A 23,890-nucleotide genomic window follows, 5' to 3' on the forward strand; every position below is an offset into this window, starting at 1 on the left:
AACCAATGATCATCTTTGAACCTACTGTTATAGGAGTTGGGATTTACAATGTTTTATTTTTTAAAAGAAGGGCTACGTAGATATTTCAGTAGATTCCTTTTCACATAAAGGATCACCGCACGAAGGCTTCAACCAGGCTACCTTATGACTGTCAAGATGGTCGACTCTGACCCTTGTCCTAGTAACTAATTGCCCTCTCGGTGACAAAAGAGGAAAATTGAATTTCAATCTTAAAAATATCCTACCCGATGTACTATTTAAATGTTAAAACATGTTGATTACGTTCTCCCCAAATCATGACAATTACTATCATTTGGCATATTACATATCTACAAAGTACCTCAAGGAAGAAAATGAAAACCTTAGGGTAGGATCCTATCTTGTAAAAAGAAAGGATTTCACAGCAGGAGGAAGCCTGGGTTCTGACAGGTACTAGATAAATTTAGAAGCCAGGAGAGATAATCAAGATACGAAGACACATGTTTTAATCAGTCACATTGGAATAGTTGCCAAGTAATGGAGCTCATTAAAAGAAGTGGTGCATTCCACGTAGCTGTATTAAATATTCAGGCATCCCAGAAGCTGGTGATAACCCAGGCTTCTGGTTTTCTGAGAAATTTTTCCTACTCAGTGACTAGGAGCACCATCCAAAGTTCTTGTGCTTGCCTTCTACCAAGTTCTATAGTCCTTAAATGTACCTGTAAAGATAAAGATACAGGAGTAGGAGTAGAACCAGTTTGCAGAGTCCGTGAAGTGCAGGAGAGCATTCCTGTTATTGCTTTCTCACCTCATTAACAAAAAAGCATCCCACAGAATAAAAAAACAAAAATCTCAGCAGACTGATATTGGAAAATTCAAATTGCCGTTTCCTTCATAGCCGGTAGTAATTCCCCACTGAATGCAGATGAATTTATATTATTTGAAATATAGTTAATTCAAAACACCGCATGCTTATACTTTGGAATAGTTGGTCCCATGAGGTATGAGCTCAGACATGTTGTTTACTTCCAAGTGAAACAAGAATTCTGATTACCTTTTAATGGGAAAAGAATGGACTGGATGAGAATATACATAAAAACATCCTTTTCTTCCTGTTACCTTAGTGATTAGGTTCTTAATACAGACTCGCAGCTGAAAATAGTTTGCTCAGTTGAGTAGCAGATCCATGCATAGAAATGCTAGTGAGATACCCCAGCATTACAGGGTATCTGTGGAAAGGGAAACCTTCTTCCTGGGGAACTGTTTATTTACCATTTATTGAAAGTTATGGAATGCCCGTATCTAAACCTTACCTCCAGTTGTCCTCTCGATTTTCAGATTGAGAATACCTATACACCTCGCTTGATAAAATAATTATTTCCCTGTAAGTTTTATGTTTGATCCCTTGATGAGTCACTGTAAATTCAGATGTGCCCTTTGTGCTCACAGTGAATATAGCGTTGCCCCTCTCAGTGATAATTGATGAGTAGGGGGTATAAAACCCTCTCAAAACTACAAAGTGTGAAGCACTGTATAACCTTCCTTCACATTTATCCTGGAAATGGTGTTAGAAACCTAGAAGTGCCCATTAATCCATTAATCCCGCACTTGTGTGGCATGACTACCCCAGTTGTGGTTGTCTGTCATTAAGCTGGTGCTAGAAAGTTGAATTTTTAGTAAATTTTAACAAGGTGAGAGCATAATTTATTTTAATTGCTGATGGATAATAATGGTCAAATTATTTCTATTAATTAATTTGTTATTATTATTATTAATTAATAATAATCTATTATTAGATGGGTTGAGACTTACGGAGGTGGTATTCAGTTTCCTGGTGTTGACGCCATTCTGAATTTGAATAAGGCATTTCTATATTCCATAAAAGGTTGATAACATAACCAGCTTATGGCTTACCTCACATAGCTAAAATGCATGTGGAGGTAAAACAAGAAAAACTTAAGTTCTTAGAAAAGAGCCGATATCCAAATCTAGAAATTTTATATTAACATGAGCCAGCTATAGAATTAATTAAAATCTCCAGGTTGGTGGACCTCATGAGAACACAGTCTCATTTACATACACACACCAACAAACAAAAAACAACTGCTTGGCCAAAAAAGATACAAAGATGTCCTGATAATATTATGTGAGTTTGTGGCCATCTCTTCATGAACAGTTTAAAAAGATAGATGGAAGCAGAGAAAACTTGAGAAATGGAATTCAGGAAAGGAGCTTACTATTATTTAAGAAAAAATGCTAGGTTATTGTTTATCAAGTGTTTTTTGTAACTGCATTCTGAGTAAGGCAATTTAAAATGATGACTAAAAATAGAAAATTACAGAATTGCCAAACCAAATGGTTATAAATTGCTTAGTATTTCCAAAGTGATACTCGTTTGTTCTGCTCTAACTCAAACCCATGATGACTTTTTAAGAATTTGTACAGGTCGTTTCTTTTAGGATTTAGAAAAGGACTCCTACTTTACTGTGTTTCATGTGTTACTGAAAATTAGTAAACGAAATTTAAGTTAAATTAACATGATTAAACACTTAGAATGTTCTCCAGCAATTCATTGCTATTTATTTCTTGCAGGCTTGCACAGCGTATAAAGATTTTATGATTTCTGTGGCCAGATTGATTCGTAAGGAGAAAGGACTGCTCATCGATGAAAACCAGCTTTCTTTGGAAATGAACAGAGTTATGGAATTGGAAAAAGAAATTGCCAGTGTAAAACACAATTCCTCTAATACATCGCATGGTGTTGCCACTCTCTTCTTTCTTTTTCCTCTCTATCATACTGTAAAGGTCAAAGGTGCAACTTTTTAACCAACCTGTAGAAATGCATAGCTCAGTAATGAATCATTGACATGAAGAGGACCTTTGAAACTGTAGAGTTTTGTAGTGAGCTAGGTTTCTGACATCCTGGAGACATAGCTAAGTTTGACAAATATTAAACAAGATACGCTTAATTACCTATGATAAGTGGATTATACCAAAAGCCCAACTACTTGTAGTCGAACCGTTGTTGAGATGTCCTCGAGACTCAGGGCGCGCGTGATTGCTAAGTGTTCAGCAACGCTGTTTTAGTTTTGATGTGTATAGTGTTACTTTGTTTTATTTTAAAGTTTAGGGTGATCACGAAGATTGAGCATCCCTCTGCTTAGAAATATTGGTCCCTGAACATAGCCACATGGCAACGCGATGTCACCGAGGTCCGACTGTCAGGCTGGCTCAAAGGACCCGGCAGGAAGGGTTGTTCGCAGCAAAGCCCATAGTGTGTTTTCCTGAGTTCCCTCTAGTTTCACGTGAACCTGGAGTCTGAGTTGGCACTTTCTTGTCTGCTGTTCCCCCGACAGAGTCTAGAGTCTCAAGGAGTGAACTCTGTCTAAGCAGCATCAAGGTTACTGATTCAACCCGTGGTCAGTTTCTGTCTACGATCTGCAGGGCTCCCTCTGACATTGCAGACGGTCTGTGCTCCTACAGCCCCGTGCGCTTGCCACTGCCATCAGAGTCCTGAAGACTAAAGACCCTAGAGGGCCATTTGAGCTTTCCTGGAGCTACGTGAAACCAAAAATCTCCAATCGGAACCAGACTTTGCTTGGAGCTGCAGCTGGATGAATGGCAGCTGGATGGGTTCCATGTGGTTCTGTGCCAGAAACAGAATTATTAGAGGATAACTGTTTGCTGGCCTGGGTTTCTACCAGTTGCACCTTCCTAGACCATGTTCTCCTTTGATCAGCCATAGCTCTCTGACAGTTGTATCTTACCTCAAAATCATTTGTGTCTGTGTTTTTCCTCCTCTCTTAGACTTAGGTGGGGGTGAGGTCTTAGTCTTCTTTGAATCACCTGTGTATCTTTGGCATTATCCAGCTTATTATTCCATTCACATGTTCATGAATAATTTTTTAAGCAGTGAATAAATAAGTGACCTAAAGAGGAGATTGCAGCCATCGTCACTGAGAAATAATTCCCATATTGAACTTCCGCCTTTCGTCTCTCTTGACTTAAATTTGCCTTTTCCTATTTCCACCCCTAGATAGGGAATTGCCATTGCATTTCTTTTTTTTTTTTTTTTTGATTCAGTGAAAAAATAAGCAAGTAATTAAAACTGGATGCTGTTGAGTAAGAGTATACTAAACTGGTGAGGCAGCAGGATAGGAGGACAGTCACAGAAGCAGGAGTGCTAGCACTCTCCTCAGATAATTATGATGTGTACTAGGAATTTTTTTCTCTTACTTGCTTTATTTAAATTCTTGCAGAAACCATTGTGGCTTTTTAGGTTTTTCTGTTTTTCTTGTCTGGATCTTAACTGGGATACTGAATGGGGGCGATGAGCACGTGGGAGACAGTATTTGAGAGACACATTGCAGATGACAGTATTTTAGAAAGTTATCTTAGAAAACAATCGCAGAAACAACTGAGCCATAAGCCTTAGAAGGAAAGAGGCCTGTGGACACTGCTTATGTGGTTCAGCAATTGTGAAAGTATAAAAAGATTTTTGAAGAATCTTATACTTGACACAGCAGCCAGATCTTAATGATTATTACTGAATATACTTAAAATCTCTTAAATTTCACTTTTCTTTTTGATATGTATTTATTTTAATCATAAAAACAGTATGCAAAATAGCGCTTAAATTATACTTATTCCATATTCCTTTTTCCTTCATGTAGAGTTAGATTTCTCTAAAGTATTCTTAGTCCTAAAATAATTATTGAAAATTAAATCCATAGGCTACAACTAAACCTGAAGATCGAAATGATCCCATGCTTCTTTATAACAAAATGACATTAGCCCAGATCCAAAATAACTTTACACTAGAGATTGATGGGAAGGTAAGTAGCAAGTTCCACGTACTCTGTTATTGTGCCATTTCTAAACTTACAACATTGAAATACAGTTTGTTAAAATTCAGGGATTACTTATTTATTGAAATAAATTGAACTTCAAAATGATTTTAGATGACACCAGCCATTTGACTTCATGACAAAACCAGAAAAAAATACGTGAAAAAAAATACTTGAAATCATTGTATTATATAAAGTTAGAGTGAATTTCAAAGGTAAAATTCCTTTGAAGGCAGCTATACAATGATACTAGAAACTCTTGTAGCAAAGGGTTTGGAAAACATTAAAATGGAAAATCCTCCTGAGAGATGATTATAAAGGCATTGGACTTGGACAGTCAAATAATAAAATTACTAGATTTCTTTTTAACTCCTAAAAAGGATAATTTGTTTATAGAACTTGCCATATTTTCATCAAGGCCATCTATCAAGATGTCGAAAGCAATGATGGAGAAATAGTACACAAGAAATAAGAAGAAAGATCCGTCTCACAAATTCTATTTATAAACAGTAGTAATTCATTAGCTAGGATGTAATAGTCTCTTTGGGGGACTATGCATATATCCTTGTGTATTAGGAAATAAGGCCAGATCCATGGGAAGATCTACAAACTATCACATTCAGTGATAGAATTCTCTTTGGCACTAATTATAGTAAAAGAAGGGGGGGGCACTTTTTAAAGGCATGTCCTATTGTTAGGAATTTGTCACATAGAGCTGTCTAATATAACAAGGGCTTCATTAAATATGTTTTGAAAGAATGGTCCAAACCAGGAAGGGAAATCAAGAGAAGTATACAGCACTTAATAAGTGATCAGTATATTTATATACTAACAAGTGTAAAAACTTCTCAAATGCTGAAATGTGGCATTTCAGCAAGATTTGCATAATCTCATTCTGTGCCTTTTTTTTTTTTCTTATATCCACGGGCAGTTGAATAACCATAATTCCCATTTAGAGAATAAAAGATAAGATATCATGTTTTAGCAGCTCCTCCAAAGTCCAAAAACTGCATTCCTACAGACTCAATATTGATAGTTTCACATGTGTTGTTTGGCTTCCTTGGACCGTTTGTGTTGTGTCTATAGCATTCCTGTCCCTCTCCTATGACAACAGTATGCTTTCATGTAGAGCAGGATCGCCACTGAGGTGTATTACTATGTTTGAATGGGTTGCCTGTTATATCCACATTTAAAAGATAAACACTTTTTACTCATTTAAATTTTTGCATAAACAAAGAAGCTTTATTTTATTTATTTATTTATCTATTTATTTATTTATTTATTTTGGAAGCTTTATTTTAAAGCTAAATTTCTTTTTCTTTTATGTGAGTTAGACCCAGAGAGATGCTATTGAGCTTGATTCCTAGCTGTATATTGTCTATGCTTGGAGGCTTTGCTTTTGCTCTTAAATAGTTGGATTTAATTGAAAATGGATCTCAAACTGACCATTGTGATAATTATATGGTGGTTCACCTGACACCCTACCCATGTCTGACTCCGTAACCATAACTGAGTCTTAGAACCAAGAAGAGAAATCCAAAATTACTGAATGTTTTGTGCCTGCTTTTTTTCAGCCATTCAGCTGGTCAAATTTCACAAATGAAATCATGTCAACTGTGAATATTAATATTCCAAATGAGGAAGAAGTGGTCGTTTATGCTCCAGAATATTTAACCAAACTTAAGCTCATTCTTACCAAATATTCCTCCAGGTGGGTATGTCAGAGTGCCTATGTCCTCAAAATTTGCATTTAATATCACTCTTTAGAAGCTTTGCAGCCTCATCTTTTCTGTTGCTGGGTGGTGGGTTTTTTTATACAGAGATCTTCAAAATTTAATGTCCTGGCGGTTCATAATGGATCTTGTAAGCAGCCTCAGCCGAAACTACAAGGAGTCCCGAAATGCTTTCCGCAAGGTGAAGAAAAAATCTCTTTTCTTAAGACTTAGAGCGTAAAGAGATACATGGTTATGAAGGCTTGCCATGTCCACTGCTAGAATGTGGTGAACTTTGCCAAGAGTCAACATGCCAAATGTTGGTTAACTTGCCTGTATTTAGGCCATGTTGCCTAGGAAAGCCAGCTCTCATGGGCTTTGCCAACCTCTGGCACCACGATTGAATTGCCCTGCGAGGAGATGCAGTTGGTCATTGGAGCAGTTCTTGAGAGAATACTGGCTTGGTTGTTTGTTGTGTTGAAAGTGATTGCCAGGGTATCTCTCTCAATTCATTTGACTTTCAGGTGCTTGTAGCACGCTAGATATACAGACAGATGGACTATACTGATGTAGACAACCCACTGAGACTACACCTACCTGGGGACAACCTTAAGCGCTTTTATTAGGGTGCAACTTCATTATTTAAACAGTCATCCTATTAGTCCTGTGGTGAGGGGAGAGGGCAAGAGGGATTGAAGAAGTAATTTTGACGAATGTACTGGTTGGTGTTATAGGAAGGAAATAACTATTTATTTGAAATTTTTAGCATTTACCCTTTGAAAGAAAATGTAGACAAATTTTTAAAATTACACAATATAAAAATGATGTTTTGCTCAATTTCCCGTACTTCAGCTAATCCCTTCGTTAGTACTTTTATTTGCACACATACAGTTCTTCTAAGTTCAGCTAAAACATTAAAAAAAACCAGGAATGTGTTTTCTTGTATACCAGATTTCTCCCCTGTTACATAAGTTGAACATTACTTCACATTTATGTTTATGCAGTTGGAACTATTATTTTTTTGTTTGGTTTTGGTGGTGGCGGGGGGGGTGGGGGCATTTTGTTGTTGTTGTCTTCTAAAGCTGTCTGGAAGGATATTCACCTGTAATAGCCAAAAGTTCTACTGGGATATGCTACCGAAAATATACCTTGTTTTTGGATTGTTTATAAGTAAACAATCCAATTGGATTGCATTTTGTCATAGGCATAGACAATATGCCTTGTGAGGAGAAGCAATGAACATTTGCAAGAAGTTAAGAGGTCATAAGGAACAGAGTCCTGTGGAATGTATGTTCTCCCCTACTGTGGCCATCTACCTGTGGTCAGATGCCATTTCCTTTTTCTTACCTCTAGGCCCTTTATGGCACAACATCAGAAACAGCAACATGGAGACGTTGTGCGAACTATGTCAATGGGAATATGGAAAATGCTGTGGGAAGGCTGTACGTGGAAGCAGCATTTGCTGGAGAGAGTAAACATGTGGTAATATTTTCAGCACGGTTCTCTAACAGTTAGTTGTTTGCATCAGTGTGCAATTACAAGAGTTCATAATTTGGCTAAATTTTATTAATTGGCAGAAATTCTCAGAATCATAACTTGTTGTTAGTTCTTGGTGAATTTCCTCCTCCTCACTCCCCCAGGGGTCTGGTTTTGTTTCTTTCTTTAATATTGTCTAGTGCAAAACCAATTGTCCATTTTCCAGAAGCAGTGTGTTCAGAATACCCACTCATGTGTTCTGTTGATTGGGACATTTGTAGTTTCTTCTATTAGCAAGATTGACCAAGAATCAGTGTTTTCTGAAAAACTTTCAAAGTAAACTAGCGTTTATTTGAAATATTAAAAAAAAAATGTACTTCATTTTCATTGTTATTGAAATGGAACTTAAAGTGAAAAAAAACTATTAAAATGCTACTTCATGCTTAATTGAATTACTAACAGTGATGACATTACTATTTTATGTAAATTCTTTTTGTGATCATGGAAACCACTGCATTCTAAAGATGATTTTTTAATTAATGCATAGGTAAGACCTATTTAATCATTAATGTTGATAGTGGCAAGATTCCTTTAAAATTATAATTATCCACATATATCCATTTGTTTAGATCATAGTTTGTCTATAAATTTGCACATATTAACATATTATTGAGTCCTACAAAGACAGCTTATAGACCAATTTTTTAAAAATCTGTGTTACAAAAAATTAATTCATGGCTAAATTTCTTTTCTGTTCTTTTGGTTTTAGGTTGAGGATTTGATTACACAGATCCGTGCAGTTTTTATTCAGACTTTAGATGACCTCACTTGGATGGATGCTGAAACGAAAAAGAAAGCTGAGGAAAAGGTAAAAGAAATAAGTGAATAGGTGAAGCTAACTATTAAACAGTTTCTTTATAAGAAAAGGTGAACTTTTAAGGAAATTCAGAAAAAAAAAATTCAAGGATTGCGTAAAATGAAAGCAGTCTCCTTCAAGATGTCATGTTTCCAAGAATAGTTTTTATGGATAAACATTTATTTCTATAAAAAAAAGCTCCTACTCTCCATGTTTAGTTCAAAACTTTGAAAGATCCTTGATTTTCCTTTTTTTAAAAGGTGTCTTTAGATAACAAGAGGAAAATCTTTTATGAACAAGTAAAGAACTGAAAGATACTACCAGTGGTTCATATTTTTCCTCTTTTTATAAAGCCAAAAGGATTCTACCAAAGCCTAAAAATATCCTTTCAATTTTTACCACAGATTTCCAGCTCAGTTTTTAAAAACATGCCTTATTTAGATTTTTATATGACCCAAGGAGAAACATAATAAATTTCTGTCAAGAAAAGGTAAAGTGATGCATTACTTGAGTATTACATGGTGATCTACAATTAAACAGATGTTGAGGGAGCCTTTTTATAATTATTCCTATCTACCCCCATTGTGCACCTGTTGTTGGGACTTCTACTACCTTGCATAAGAACAAAGGTGTCAGATGTTTAAGGAAATCTTAGGTTTAAACTTACTACGATCATTTGTCTTGATAACTATATAAAACTAGAAGGAACATATTCAGTGGAAACTGTATATGCTTTGGAAGCAATATTCACTTGCAACCTGATAATTCCTCCACAGTTGAGGTGGCAAGAAGAACACACCATTCTTCAAACTGATACAGAAAGATTTTCTGAAACTATTATAATACGAAAACAACAACAACAACAACAAAAGGAAAACCAAGCCGCAGTCTAGTTCTTTTCTGGGATTAAATCACATGGAACGGCTGTCTTTTTCGGCTATCCCAAAGCTTTGGCTGAGTCAGATCTAGAATTTAGACATTGAAGTATACTTATCTTTCCATCACTGACTAGGTCTTCAGAAGTTCAGGCTGCATATGTTCCTCTAATGTTCTAGCTATGTGTGACATGGTTCTATTTGATGTAGCCAACTGGATTGCGCTCCATCATTTCCCAAGGTGGTATCATAAGCCAGTGACCCACAAGTAGTTCCATGAAAAAGAGTCCCACCCTCCAAGAATTTAAGAAACAGTTCCTGTAGGAAGGCTACTCTGGTCCCATCCTAGACTAGATTACATGCTCCTAGGGAATGATTTCAAGACATCGTATTTAATAATACTCATTACATTTTAGACTGCAGTAAAGAAGCCTGCTTGGTGCTTTTGTCACAGTATTTACTCAAAGTATTTGACAATAAATCCTTTTTTATGTAGACTTATTTCTGTAGAGTTTGTGTCCCTTAAAATATTCTTCGGAGAAATGTCTTCAAGAAAATAAGGAACCTTCGAGAGGAGGCTGATTGTAATGGGCAATGGTGTGGAAATCTACAAGAAAACGAGCTTGATCTAATTGATTTATTGATACACACCCTGTCTGATCCGCTGCCGAAATACTGTGCTTATGAAACAGATTCGTAACATAATTAAGTTATGTAATGTAATATGATAGAATCAAAACTCAAATATCTTTGAGGAAAATGAGAGAAATAGAAAAATACAAATAGAAATCATTATAGGAAACAAGCAGTAATAATGAAATCATAAAAGTAAACACATCTAAAATAATAAAAGTAAAAATTAGGAATGATAGTAAGCAAGTGGAAACCGTGGGCTGGTATAACAAGGAAAATCCTGCTCTCTACTTATTTAAATAACACCATCCATTTAGCTGTGGAAAGATAGGGACACTGGCCTCGGAGACCAAAAGAGAACATACAAACCCCAGGACTCGATATTCAGAAAGAATATTAGCACTAAACCTATAAGCCCATATCTGTTTTCTCAGCCAACTCAGTGAAGTGGAAAGATAATAATAAGCTCCTTGAATGGAAGTTCTAAATATTACTCCTCCTATAAAATTGAAAAAAAAAAAGCCATTCAGGGAAAAAGTTCATAGAAGTACAATATATGTGGAACAAGGACTTGTCAGTTTTCATTTTGGGAAAGCTGGAGTCTACGAGAATAGGGTATTAGAAACTAGATTTCAGAGCTGTTTTTTTGTTTATTTTGAACCCCAGGGAGAAGTCATTCCAAAGATCTCTATTTAAGTGTTGTCAAATGCTATTTTTGTAAGCAATATGGATCAAGTTATTCAACTGCTAGTCATGGACCAATTATAAGGTTTGCATTCGAAAGTTATATAATTGCCCTTACATTCAATGTTTTAACTTTCATAGGCCTTAGCAATTAAAGAAAGAATTGGCTATCCTGATGACATCATTTCAAATGATAGTAAACTGGATAATGAATACCTGGAGGTAAGTCTCTATGAAGACTGCACTAATCATACCTGGGGCTGGTGGTAATGTCATTTCTAGCTATGGGGTGCCAAAAATTATGTGAAGTAGCCTAAAGCCAAAGGTCTTGTTATATAAAGCCTTTTACACTGAAACTGAAACTATGTTTTAGTGCTAGCCTTTTGTCTACTGGCCTGCTTCATATTTGGTTTTTGTTATTTTGGTTTCCATATATTCCATTGAAGAGTAGTGGATAAGGTCTTTTTTTAAAAAAAGGAAAGAAAAGTAGTGGAAAAATCTGGTGTCCTTTAAAGTGCATCAAGGGGGTCGACATCAGAGTGACGAGCACCAGGCAGCTCTCAGTCTCCTTATCACATCTGTACAGGCCTGAAAAGTCATGTCTCCAGTGTTCCTTCACTTTCCAGTTATTCCTCCCCTGGCTAAAAACCAGGTCATGTCTCTGTATTTAAAAACAAAACAAAACAAAAACCCACTATTTGAAAACCGGAAGCGATTTTATTCCCCCTGGTCATGTAAACGATGAAAAGAGAACAGAATTGATGCAAGTCGCTACACTATTGATTTCAGACTCAGTTGAGGGTCCTGTTGCCAACCTTATGGGTCCCACAATGACTTTGAAACCCTGGTGACAACAAGATGATCCTCACCTACAACTGGGGATGATGGTGATTCCTAATCTATTGATTACTGGCCTACCATGGGGGTTTGCAAGCCACAGTGTCCTCTCTCTTTCCATTTGTAGAAAGCTTGACTGTTTCTTGTAAATGAACTGCCTGTGGCATGTGAGTCCTGGGGGCCTTTGTGTCAGGAATCTAGAAGAGTAAAGACTCACACACAACTACTTGGGTTCAAACCCCAGCTCCACCACTCACTAACTTGGGCAAGTGACTTAATTGTCTGCCTTCGTTTCTTCAGCCTTAAAATGGTGATAACAGCCCATCTTCGTAAGATTATAAGGATTAAAAACATGTAATACATAAAGTGCTGAGGACAGTGCCTGGTACATAATAAGTGCTAAGTAAGAATGGGCTCCAGTCTCACCGGTCATGTAAGGGTTAATACCATGTAGGAAGCTTGTCTGACACTTGGTTTCATTTGATTAGTCACAGAAAAATAGACTAAAGTAGTGATTCAGTTAGAGCAGCAGTGACCTGTACTATAGAATGAGGCTAATTAAAGTTAAATCCTTCTTTGATAAGTTTTAATGCTCTCTGTTAACTTTATTCAACTGATAGAATTCAAGAACGTATCCCCTACATTTTCAGCCAAAATTTTGACTAATTTTCTCAAAATATTTTATGCAATATAGTTGAACTACAGGGAAGATGAATACTTTGAAAACATAATTCAAAACTTGAAGTTCAGCCAAAATAAACAGCTCAAGAAGCTCCGAGAAAAAGTGGACAAGGATGAGTACGTATATTTGTTTCGTATATGTTCGTTCTCGTTGTTGGGTTAGGGAAAAGAAGTAAAATTGGAATAATGTTAGAAAAAATTACCATGTCCTTCAGTGGAGTGAGTACCTCCAAGAGCATGTAAAACAATAATACTAGAGATGGGTCAAAGATTTAACCAAAATTTAACATTTTTTTTAAATTAAGGTGTCCTCAGGCTACCTCATTTCTTTGGTTTGCTCTCAGTGACTACTGATTTCCTCTACTCTGTTTGTGGACAAGTTTTTCAAGAGCACCTTGGCCTAAGTAACCCAGGGCTCCTGCAAGCCTTCTCTGGGGCCACATTTGTGACACTCAGAATGGCCTTGTGCCCTCAGCGTCACCTGTTTTCTGTGGGCCAGTCATCCCAGAGCTCCATCCTCTTCCTAGACTGCCCCGTAACACTTCCCTTAACCTTGTGGCAACCAAATAGGAGATAATGAGGGTCACCTTCACGTGCTCTGAATCGCTGCTTATTAATGGCATTAGTGCTTCATCTTAACCTTAACATCCATTCAGTCTTCAGTTTTCAACTAAGTGAGTGCGGCTAACATATTTATCGATGTGTGTTTGTGCACTTAGATCCCTAGAACTGCTTATGTTGACTTTTTTCTTGCTAGGCTCTTAGCTCCTAGAGAACAGGGGCTATTTTTTTTTTTTTTTTGACTGTTCAGCGCAGTGCTGAACAGATAGAAGGTTTATAGTTATTATATGGTCTCATTCATTTGGGGAATATAAAAAATAGTGAAAGGGAATAAAGGGGAAAGGAGAAAAAATGAGTGGGAAATAACAGAGAGGGAGACAGAGCATGAGAGACTCCTAACTCTGGGAAACAAACAAGGAGTGGTGGAAAGGGAGGTGGGCGGGGGTGGGGGTGACTGGGTAATGGGCACTGAGGGGGGCACCTGATGGGATGAGCACTGGGTGTTATGCTATATGTTGGCAATTAAAAAAAAAAAGAAGGTTTGTAGTTAAAAGTGAATTAATGAATGAGTGAGCAAATGAAAAATAAATGTACTAACTTGATTTGTGTGGTAACGGACAAAGTAACAGGACAGTGAGGTGCTTAGGTTATTCATGCAATCATTTATTCTTTCATTTATTCATTTATTAAATTAATATTTTAGAATACTAAGTCCAGTGGTCATTGGGAACTAGGAGAATTGAGGGTGAGCTTTGATTATATCACATTACAACAGCAGAGGGTAAGAAAGACGCGCTATAGTACACTCTACCACCAGGAAGGAAATGTGCCAGGAAAGGCTCAAAGTGATGTGGGACTGCTTGGTGACAGGCTGTTCTGTTCTCGGAGAAACCAAGTACAGGTTGGACAAAACTCCTAAATGACAATGCGAATACGTTTCAATCCCTACAGAGCATTTTGAACACGTCAGGTGCCCTGAAAGAGAGGCTGATTTCTTTGGCTGACCTGAGGGTCTGTACTGTGGCAAATGTCACATTATCTGGTTCTGAAAACAGGGCTGCCAGTGCCAGAGAATGTGCAGTGTCCTAGCTAGCAAAGGAGGGAGGCCAATGGGTGCGTAGGTTTGTGTTAGAATCAGTTGTGAAATCCTATGTCTAGAAACCCGCAAAAAGTCATCAAAAAGAATATTCAGGAGGGTCCCTGGGTGGCCCAGCGGGTTTAGCATCGCCTTCAGCCCAGGGCGTGACCCTGGGGTCCCAGGATCGAGTCCCACGTCAGGCTCCCTGCATGGAGCCTGCTTCTCCTTCTGCCTGTGTCTCTGCCTCTCTCTCTCTCTCTCTGTGTGTTTCTCATGAATAAATAATAAAATAAAATCTTTAAAAAAAAGAAATATTCAGTGGGTAAGTTTACAATCTGAGAAGTTTCTTACAAGTTTGAATATTTTCATCTCTTTAAAAATGCATATGCTTACATTTAATAATTCTCTGTACTGTGTGAAATATCTACGGAGAAATATTGTCAGACAGTGTCTCTGAAAACAGCTAAGATCACCTGCACCCATGTGACACCAGACGAATGTTTCGTAATTTTAAAAATAGTGCTTGAATTATTACTTGATGTTTTCTTTTGAAGTTAATGTAGTCCCAAGTTCTAGAATCATTTTATAATATACTGTGCGTTTTTCATTCCCTTTCATCATATGTGTTGATTTTCTCCTGCGTCCTCTTCCCTTACCATGATCACAAGTGAGCGCTGTGTACGACTTTTTTTTTTTTTTTCAAGATATGTGTGTGTGAGATAGAGCGATAGAGAGCACAAGCAGGGGGGAGCGGCAGAGGGAGAAGCAGACGCCCCGCTGAGCGGGGAGCCCGACGTGGGGCGCGATCCCAGATCCCTGAGATCATGACCTGAGCTGAAGGCAGACGCTTGCGTGAGTGAGCCTCCCGGGCACCCCTACAGCATTTTAATGAACATTTCATCAGTAGCATGCAAAGCTCAGTAGAACTTTTTGAGTCCTTCTCATGAGCTTCTTGATAGTCAATCACAAGTGCAATATGGCTTGTTGGCCTTCCCAGCCATGCCAGGCTAGTTTCTCTTCCTTCCCCTTCTTCTCCCTGTGGGTTGAGCACAAGAGTTCTAAACTCTGGCTGCACATTCCAGTCGCCCGGGGAGCACTAGAAATAGTACCGAGGCCTCAACTTCACCACCCCTGCCTGTGATGGACTTCCCGTGGGTGGGGACCCCGGTGCTGGTATCCTCTTTCATTACCACCCCCCCAACTTCAAGTGAAAGCCCGAGTTGGTGTTCGCTCCTTTTTGTTAATGATACTGTTCGTTTTTAATCTTGTGACCTTTTGTTTTTTAAAGGGTGATGCTTTAATTTGACAATTTAGGTTTAAAATTTAGTTTTTGTTTTCCTAACTGTTGGAAGCACTTTTGACAGTGATCTCATCAAATCCTCAGGACTGTACAGTTTTCTTGTATTTTTTGAGGTTTCTTGTAGCGACGGCTTTGGGCCCGTTTGGGACCTGGCTAACAGCGATGAAGCCACTATGTTTTCCTTACTTTTTTCTGTAGAACCGAGTTTAAATCCTCACTGTGTCTTGTCCAGGCAGATAACATCCACCGCTTGTACTTTGTTCTCATAATTTGTAGTTACCTCTCAGAGAATTATATTTTCAGATGCTCAGGTCCTCGCCCTCATGGTCTTGCAGGAGAAATAGGTGTCCATACCCACAAATGATGGGACAAAGATTAGAAAAACTATTGATTATGTAAAGTTTATATTGTAGGGTACTGTAGAAAAATGATGCATTAAGATTTCAAAGCAGCAATTACTTTAAATTAGTTTAGTCAATTAACCAAATAATTAACTTCTGGACCTTTTTTTTTTTTTTTTTTTCCCTCACTGCGCAAACGTGTATGCTTCTTGACACCTTCTACCATCATGACCACAGACTATTTGTACCTGGCCCAGATTCGTTTGCTGAGCTTCAAACACAAATGTCTATGTTCAAACACAAATGGAACACTTCTGTGTAAGTGGTCCATTGACCCTACAAACACAGCATTTGTCATTTTGGGCAAAAAAATTGTTCATCTTTCTCCCCATATCCTCCTATTTCCCCATATCTTTCAGCAACTTTCACCTTATATCTATCAAGACATAAATCAGGAACTCATCATCCTAGACTGAGCCCTTTCTCTCATCTCTGACATCTATAGTGATACCTACTTCAAATCCCCATTCAAAAAAAAAAAAAAAGACCTTTATATCCACCACCTGCTAATTAAATATTATATAGGTATTGTGAGAGGCTCTCCGTCTTACCGTCTCCACTGTCACTGACTAAATTCAAACATGTCTCATTGTTCACCAGAGTTATTACAAATTTTTTTCCTAATCTTATCACCGAACATCTTACTTTCCTTCAGCTTAGTCTCCATACTGTGGCCCTAGAAATTTTTTTAAAGACACAGATTGAGTCTTATTATTTCCTGATGAAAACCTTTCAGTATATCCCTGTTACCTGTCTCATGAAACAGGTACAGGGCTCCGCATTCCTCCCCCTAGCTCTCCAGAATTCCTTTAGATTCATCCTACCCCGCAGTGTTGCCCAGAGCTCTGGCCACAGGAAGTACTTTAAGTCACTGCTCCATCTTTTCTTCCTCCTTGTCCCTTACCTTGGACCACCCTTTCTGCCCTTGTCCATTTAAAGGAAATCTACAGATTGTTGGGCTCAATTGGGATGTCACTTCTTAATCATAACACCCCCTTTGCATTTTTCTCTTCACCTCGTGCCTGCACTAGCTCTTGTTGGAAGCAGAAACCAAGTGCTTGTGTCACCAGAGCTTGAATCATGATGAACGGAATGTAGACCCTTCCTCAGTGTTTATGGGGTCCATAAAGGAGACAATAGCTAGTTTGTGACCATGCTGATGAGGTTAACTAAGTTGCCAAGGTAAAAACCATCACATCCAACCATTTCACCATCATGGTTGGTAAAGTTATGCACCTTCACCAGTTATGCACCTGCTGCTCTTCCTGTTGAACAGATTCAAGAAATTGAGAAAGTCAGAAAGTCTGTATGTGATACACCTGATGTAATCATTTCACTCAAAGGGCCTTCTGCCCAGTTGAGCAGCTGACGACTGCAAAGGGCAGCGATTTAAATTTAAAAAGCTTGGTTCATGTGGTTTCTGAGTGCGTAGTGTTCCCAGAATTAGCTCAAACATTATGTTCTCTGGGCTTTTGGTGCCCGTCTGTAAAGAATTTCAAATATGTCATGTTATCAGATAATAGTAGTGCTGAATTGAGGATGTAATATCCATTGGCAAAATTACTTAGATATGATCTATAGTAATTTACTTCCAGTAACATGATTATTCGCTTAGAGTCAATACAACACAAAAACTCAAAAAAGAAAAAAATGTACAAGAACAACAAAAAAAGGATCCCCTTTCTTGTTTTTTTATACTTGATGTTATTCTGTTAGCTTCTCGGGACAGAACTTTCTGTGATATGATTGTGATGGGGAGTATTTGTAGATCATGACCGCTGAGCCGCGGAGTTACTTACCAGAAACTACAAAGACTTATTTCATTGCTGTTATTTTTCCCGCTGTTATGCATCAAAATTAAAACACAGAGACATTGACAGGAACCAGTTCAATAAGCATTTTTATTGAGCGGCTGCCACGTGCAGAGCACAGTGCTAAACACTGTAGAGTGTACAGATGAATAACATGTGGCCCCGCCTCCAGGAGCTCACAATCTGGGGGAAAGGAGCAAGTGAGTAACAATTAAATCTGATAAAAGGCAGAGTGTGGTTGGTGCTATGACAAAGATGGCACTTTTTTAAAACGACAATTAGACCTTTACTTCTTAGTGAAATGTTCTCCGGAAACAACAAGTCAGCATTTAAATTAATATTGATGTGATCAGAGGAGTCACTAGAATCAAAACACAACAAAACGGTTGGTTCACTTGTCTTCTCCTTTATTCCTTCAAGCCCACTGTTGTTTCCTGATCTGAGCTAATTGGGTGGTGGCGATACCTGAAACAGCGGAGTCCTGAGGCCCACAGCCTGACAGCTGAGGCTCTGGGGGTTTTTCCTGAGAAGCCAACACCACCAAAAATCGCAGGGAGCAAATCATATTTCTGCTAAGGGGTTAGTCTTCAAACTGTATAAGGAAGTTCTAAAACTCAATAACAACAACAACAAAAGTAATAAGCCAATGAATGGGTACCCCATGAAGTGACACCGTAGTTTTGCCACTGCAGTGAATCACCTCTCTCGGGGTCTCAATGCTGTCATTTGCTACCCATGGCCTTTTAAAAGGCAAGTAGCTTCTTTTCTTATAGAATGAGCAGGTTGATTTAGACTCTGTAACATCCCTTAGGTTCTTTCCAGCATTAAAATTCTACGCCCTAACTGGGAAGTTTTGCTAAAAGCCAAGTTTTCCTCCTTGGCTTCTGTACATCCAGTGACTCAAGAGAAAAAGAACATACTATTCAGAGGTAAGGAAGCACCTCACTTCTTTCTAAAATATCCCTTCGGATGTTTCTTCCCCTTCACTGATATCTCTAGAGCCAGTCTTCTTTCTCATGAGGTCCTGCATCAGTGAGCTCGATTATCAAAAGAAAAATAGTATGCAGGGCTATCCTATTCTATATGGTTGGGGAAATAGGGTGGCACAGAGGTCAGTTGACAAGAACTGTCCAGGGTGGACACTTGAGAGGTGCAGAGGGCTGGAGACTTGACACACAATGAGTCTCCAGAAGCATAGGTATAGGGGGAAGGTTTACAAAAAATGATTATTTGGCTTATCAAGTATTACTGACCCAGAAAGACAGAACAACAGAGACCAGACTTGGACAGATCATTCTAGTTCCCCATGGTGGTATCTGCTTTGGAACACTCATGTTCTACACATGCTATAATAGATGAAAATGTTAGCTTTCCATCTTTTATGCCCCCATTAAACCAACAGGCTTTGTGTTTTTCCAGTGTGTTTTGGGGCTGTGAGCAAAATACATTTTATCAGTAAAAAAACAGTTCTGCTTTTTTTTTAATTAAAAATTTTATTTTATTTTTTTTAAATTAAAAATTTTAATCTTAATTCCAGTGTAGTTAACATATACAGTGTTATATTAGTTTCAGGCCACATAATATAGTGATTCAACAATTCTATACAGTAGTTAGTGCTCCTCATGATAAGGGTAAAAGCATTTTTGCTTTTTAATTAGCATCCAAGGAAGATTTTATTTTTGTTTTGTTTTATTTTTAGAGAGGAAGGGGAAATAGGAGAGTTAAATAATTTAAAGGTTGAAGTTTTTGGTTTTTTGTTTTTTTTTTTTAAGGTTTTGTTTACGTATTCATGAGAGACACAGAGAGAGTGAGGCAGAGACACAGGCAGAGGGAGAAGCAGGCTCGATGCAGGGAGCCCAACGTGGGAATCGATCCTGGGACCCCGGGATCACCCCTGGGTGGAAGGCAGGTGCTAAATTGCTGAGCAGCCCAGGAATCCCCTAAAGGTTGAAGTTTTAAACTAGGAGAATTTTGCAAAAGAATTCTGGAACTTTCACGCTAGTGTACACACTTGAGGGGATGGCATTCAGTTGGTGCATGGTTCTTAGTGGCCTGGCTCTCTACAGCCTGCATAGTAGCAGTGCCTTACCAAAGTCTAGTGCCTTTCCCCACTCCAGAGTCCCAGGATGAAACGGTCATGTCTCTTGGAGCTTAGAGGACCCATTGATATGTACTGAGTGCCTATCATGTTCCCAACACTGTTCTTTTTTTTTTTTAATTTTTATTTATTTATGATAGTCACAGAGAGAGAGAGAGAGAGGCAGAGACACAGGCAGAGGGAGATGCAGGCTCCATGCACCGGGAGCCCGATGTGGGATTCGATCCCGGGTCTCCAGGATCACGCCCTGGGCCAAAGGCAGGCGCTAAACTGCTGCGCCACCCAGGGATCCCCCAACACTGTTCTAAATCCTAGAGATACAATTGAGAACAAAGCAGGAAATAAACAAGTGACACTATATCAAACTAAAAAGTTCCTGCACAGCAAAGGACAAAGGAAATAATCAACAGAATGAAAAAGCAACCTATGAAGTGGGAGAAAATATTGCTAAATCATATTTCTGATAAGGGGTTAATCGTCAAAATATATAAGGAATTTCTAAAACTCAATAGCAACAACAACAAAAGTAATAAGCCAATTTAAAAATGAGCTAAGGGGGCAGCCCCAGTGGCTCAGCGGTTGAGCGCCGCCTTCAGCCCAGGGCGTGAGCCCAGTGACCCGGGATCAAGTCCCACGTTGGGCTCCCTGCATGGAGCCTGCTTCTCCCTCTGCCTGTCTCTTCTCCCCGCCCCCCCCCACCCCCGTGTGTGTCTCTCATGAATAATAAATAAGATCTTTAAAAAAAAAATGAGCTAAGGGTTTGAATAGACATTTCTCCAAAGAAGACATACAAATGGCCAACAGACACATGAAATGATGCTCAGCATCACTAATCATCAGGGAAATGCAGATCAAAACCACAATAAGCTAACACATCAGTGCTGTCAGGATGGTTATTATCAAACAAACAAGACAAGACAGCGAGTATTGGTAAAGGATGTAGAGAAATTGGAGACCCCGCACACCATTGGAAGGAATACAAAATGGTGCAGCTGCTACGGAAAACAGTATGGAGGTTCCTCAAAAAATTCGAAATAGAACTACCATGTGATCCAGCAAGCCCACTTCTAAATATACATTTATATTTAGAATATAAATCCAATAGCCAATATCCAAAAGAATTGAAATCAGGATCCCTAAAAGATATTTGCACTCCCATGTTCATTGCAGCACCATTCTCAACAGCTAAGATGTGGAAACAACCTGTTTCCACTGACAGATGGATGAATAAAGAAAAGGTGATGTACACAAGCAATGAAATACCATTTAACGTTTAAAGAGGAGGACATCTTGCAATATACACCAACCTGGATGAATGAATGTGAAGAGGTTATGCTAAGTGAAATGCTAAGTGAAATAAGCCAGAAAGAGAAAAACGCTGCATGATTCTACTTTATATGAAGTATCTGAAATAGTCAAATTCATAAAATCAAAGAATGGAATTATGATTAGCAGGGACTGGAGGCGAGGGGTTCTTAAGCAATTATTAATCAGCAGGTGTAGAGTTTAAGTTAAGCAAGATCGATAACCTTTAGAGATCTTCTGTACAGCATCATACCCATAGTTTACAATAATGTATACTTCAGTGTGGTAAAATGTGTTAAAAAGATAGATCTTCTGATAAGTGCTCTTACTACAATTAAAAAAAAAAAAAGAACATCACTGCTTTCCTGGAGCTACTGTCTAATGAGCTAGACAGACAATCCTGTCAAGTTATGTCATTGCTAAGGGTTCTATGGGATGGAAGAAGTTTCTGTTTTTTCCTGAAAGATCCCAAGATTATTCTAAATCAGGAAAAAAGTCACCAAAAGAAAATTCTGACAGAAACGATCCACCCACCTATATATTCCCAGTTTGGGAATTTCTCTGAATTTGATATATCACACAGGTTAGTGATTTCTATTGCTTTTGGTTGAAAGAGAAGTGGATTTTCCCAATTTCACGTCAGAATAGGAGTCCTGGCTCTCTTATCTCTCAGGTAATCGGATGAGCCACTCAGTACTTCCGTTTGTTAACAACTCTTATGCAACCACAATGAATAGTTTAAAGGGGCTCTTTGGTCCTACTGTGCTTTTTTTTACCTTTGGGTAAAAATTTTGCACTTAGTGGAACAGTGGAAAGAGCTTGTGCTTTGCAATCAGAAGGGATGGGTGGATGGTGGAAAGTGGGAGTTAGACAGAGTGGGCGGCCCTGGGTTAAGATTCCTGCTCTGCCATTTACTGTATAAACTTAGACAACCTGCATATCTCTGAGCTTCAGTGGTTCCTTTATAAACTGAGGAAAATAGCATCTATTTTTGCCTTGTGGGGTTGTATTTTTGTATAATGTGCCTGTCTTAGAACTCAGGTGCTCATCAAATAGCAGCTGTTGTTATAGTCTGGTCATGATGGCTCTTCTAGAATGACTTCATGTAGTGGCAAAGTCAGCATCCTCAATTGTGTTAGGGTAAGGGGGAAACCTGAGCGTGAAGCAATTTTAGATGGAGCACTTTCAAAGGGCCAGTGGTGGCCCCGGAAGATCTTGAACCCACCTCTTTCCATGGACACATTGAATCTACAGCTACGTAGGGAACAATTCCCTTTGATAAAGACCTGAAAAACAGCTGGGCAGTTTCCTCATGACAAACAGTAAAATGGCCAAATGGAGATGGGTGGGAGAGACAGATAGGTGGTGTTGCCAAAAACCCTATTCCTGGTACAGTGACCCACCATCAGTAGAGATTTCATAAATCCAGAGCTTCTTCCTGAGGAGTGAGGAGTTTGTTCCCCACATTAGGCGCCCCAACCTGTAGGACCTGTAATGGAGAGATGTTGGCTGTGAAAACTAATATGATTTAAATCTAAGAGACCCAAAGGGCCGGAGGGAACCAGGATAATTCTCTTAACGGGCTTGTTTGCAGACTCAGTTCACTCCAGGGACCAGCACAAAAGGAACAGTTTGAAAAGGGCCTGGACTATATGTGAAGGAAATTCATTTGCTGATCTTAATGCATCTGTCAGAGGGCATGAGCCTGTTGGGACTCTGCAGGGATGGAGGGGTGGGTGGGTGCCAATTTTGCGCTCTCTCTACCTTGAGAACGTACGCAAAAGTGCCTCAGCTGTGCTATTCTGGTGCCTTGCTGAAATCAATGAGCACATGCAGTATACATGTGGGGTTTTGCTTAATTTCCTGGCTCTGGTGGTCAAGGGGCTTGTGTTCCTGGATTCCATAGGCTGTAACAATTTGAAAGATGGGTATTGGCAGGCAGCCACCCTCAGGGCACTACGCAGCAGATTGAAAATCACCTCCAGTATTTCTGTGAGAAAGACCCATTTGCTTGTCCTAAAGCTTCAGTCTGAGGGGCAGACTTCAGGTTTACCACAAATCTAGAAGCTCTGGAGGTGCTTTCAGAGAATGCAGGCTGGGGGACACTATCCTTGTGCTCTCCCACAGCCTTACTACATCTCTCCAGTACTTACCAAAAAGAAGCTTATACACTCTTCTGAAGTCCCAGTTTTCATAGCTATAACCCAGAGACACCTGCCGATCGCTTGGTTTAGAGGCCAGTAGGGTTTACAATTGTAGTCCCTCAAAATTACATTTACTTACACACTTTAGAATTTGCTGCCTGAGGGTCTTCCAATCAACCTGAACCTGGGTACTAAATGAGATTCCTCCTTTTGAAGTACTGACGAGTCTTGGCGCACCCTCAACAACTGGGACCTACAAAGAATAAATCATGTTGCTTTGACAATTACAAAGGTTGAGAGACAACAGAGACCTAGGACAAATTTGAAAGAGAAGACTCCTCTCTTCCACAAGTCCACTCTTTTCATAGAAACAAACAAAAAGAGAAATCAGAGGAATATGTTCTAAGTGAAAGAACAAGTTAAAACCTCAGGGAAAAAAATCTTAGTGAAATGGAGATTAGTAATTTATCTCTAGTTAAAAGTAATTGTTGTTAAGATGTTCAAACAACCTCAGGAGAAAAATAAAAGTGAAAGACCTGCACACTGAAAAGACATGGATGACAGAAATTGAGGAAGACAAAAATAAATGGAAAGATATTCTATGCTCCTGGA

General features: G+C 38.8%; 1 protein-coding gene across 1 annotated transcript in view; it reads left to right on the forward strand.

Moving 5' to 3' along the window:
• Window positions 1-23,890, forward strand: part of MME (membrane metalloendopeptidase) — a 90,916-nt gene that overhangs the window by 40,754 nt on the left and 26,272 nt on the right. Inside the window, 8 exon segments of the mRNA NM_001289066.1 lie at window positions 2,572-2,706; window positions 4,713-4,814; window positions 6,401-6,537; window positions 6,647-6,740; window positions 7,892-8,020; window positions 8,784-8,882; window positions 11,204-11,284; window positions 12,594-12,697. Of these exon segments, the coding sequence (NP_001275995.1) occupies window positions 2,572-2,706; window positions 4,713-4,814; window positions 6,401-6,537; window positions 6,647-6,740; window positions 7,892-8,020; window positions 8,784-8,882; window positions 11,204-11,284; window positions 12,594-12,697 (881 nt within the window).

Source organism: Canis lupus, chromosome 23 (assembly GCF_011100685.1).
Source record: "Canis lupus familiaris isolate Mischka breed German Shepherd chromosome 23, alternate assembly UU_Cfam_GSD_1.0, whole genome shotgun sequence".
NCBI lineage: Eukaryota > Metazoa > Chordata > Mammalia > Carnivora > Canidae > Canis > Canis lupus.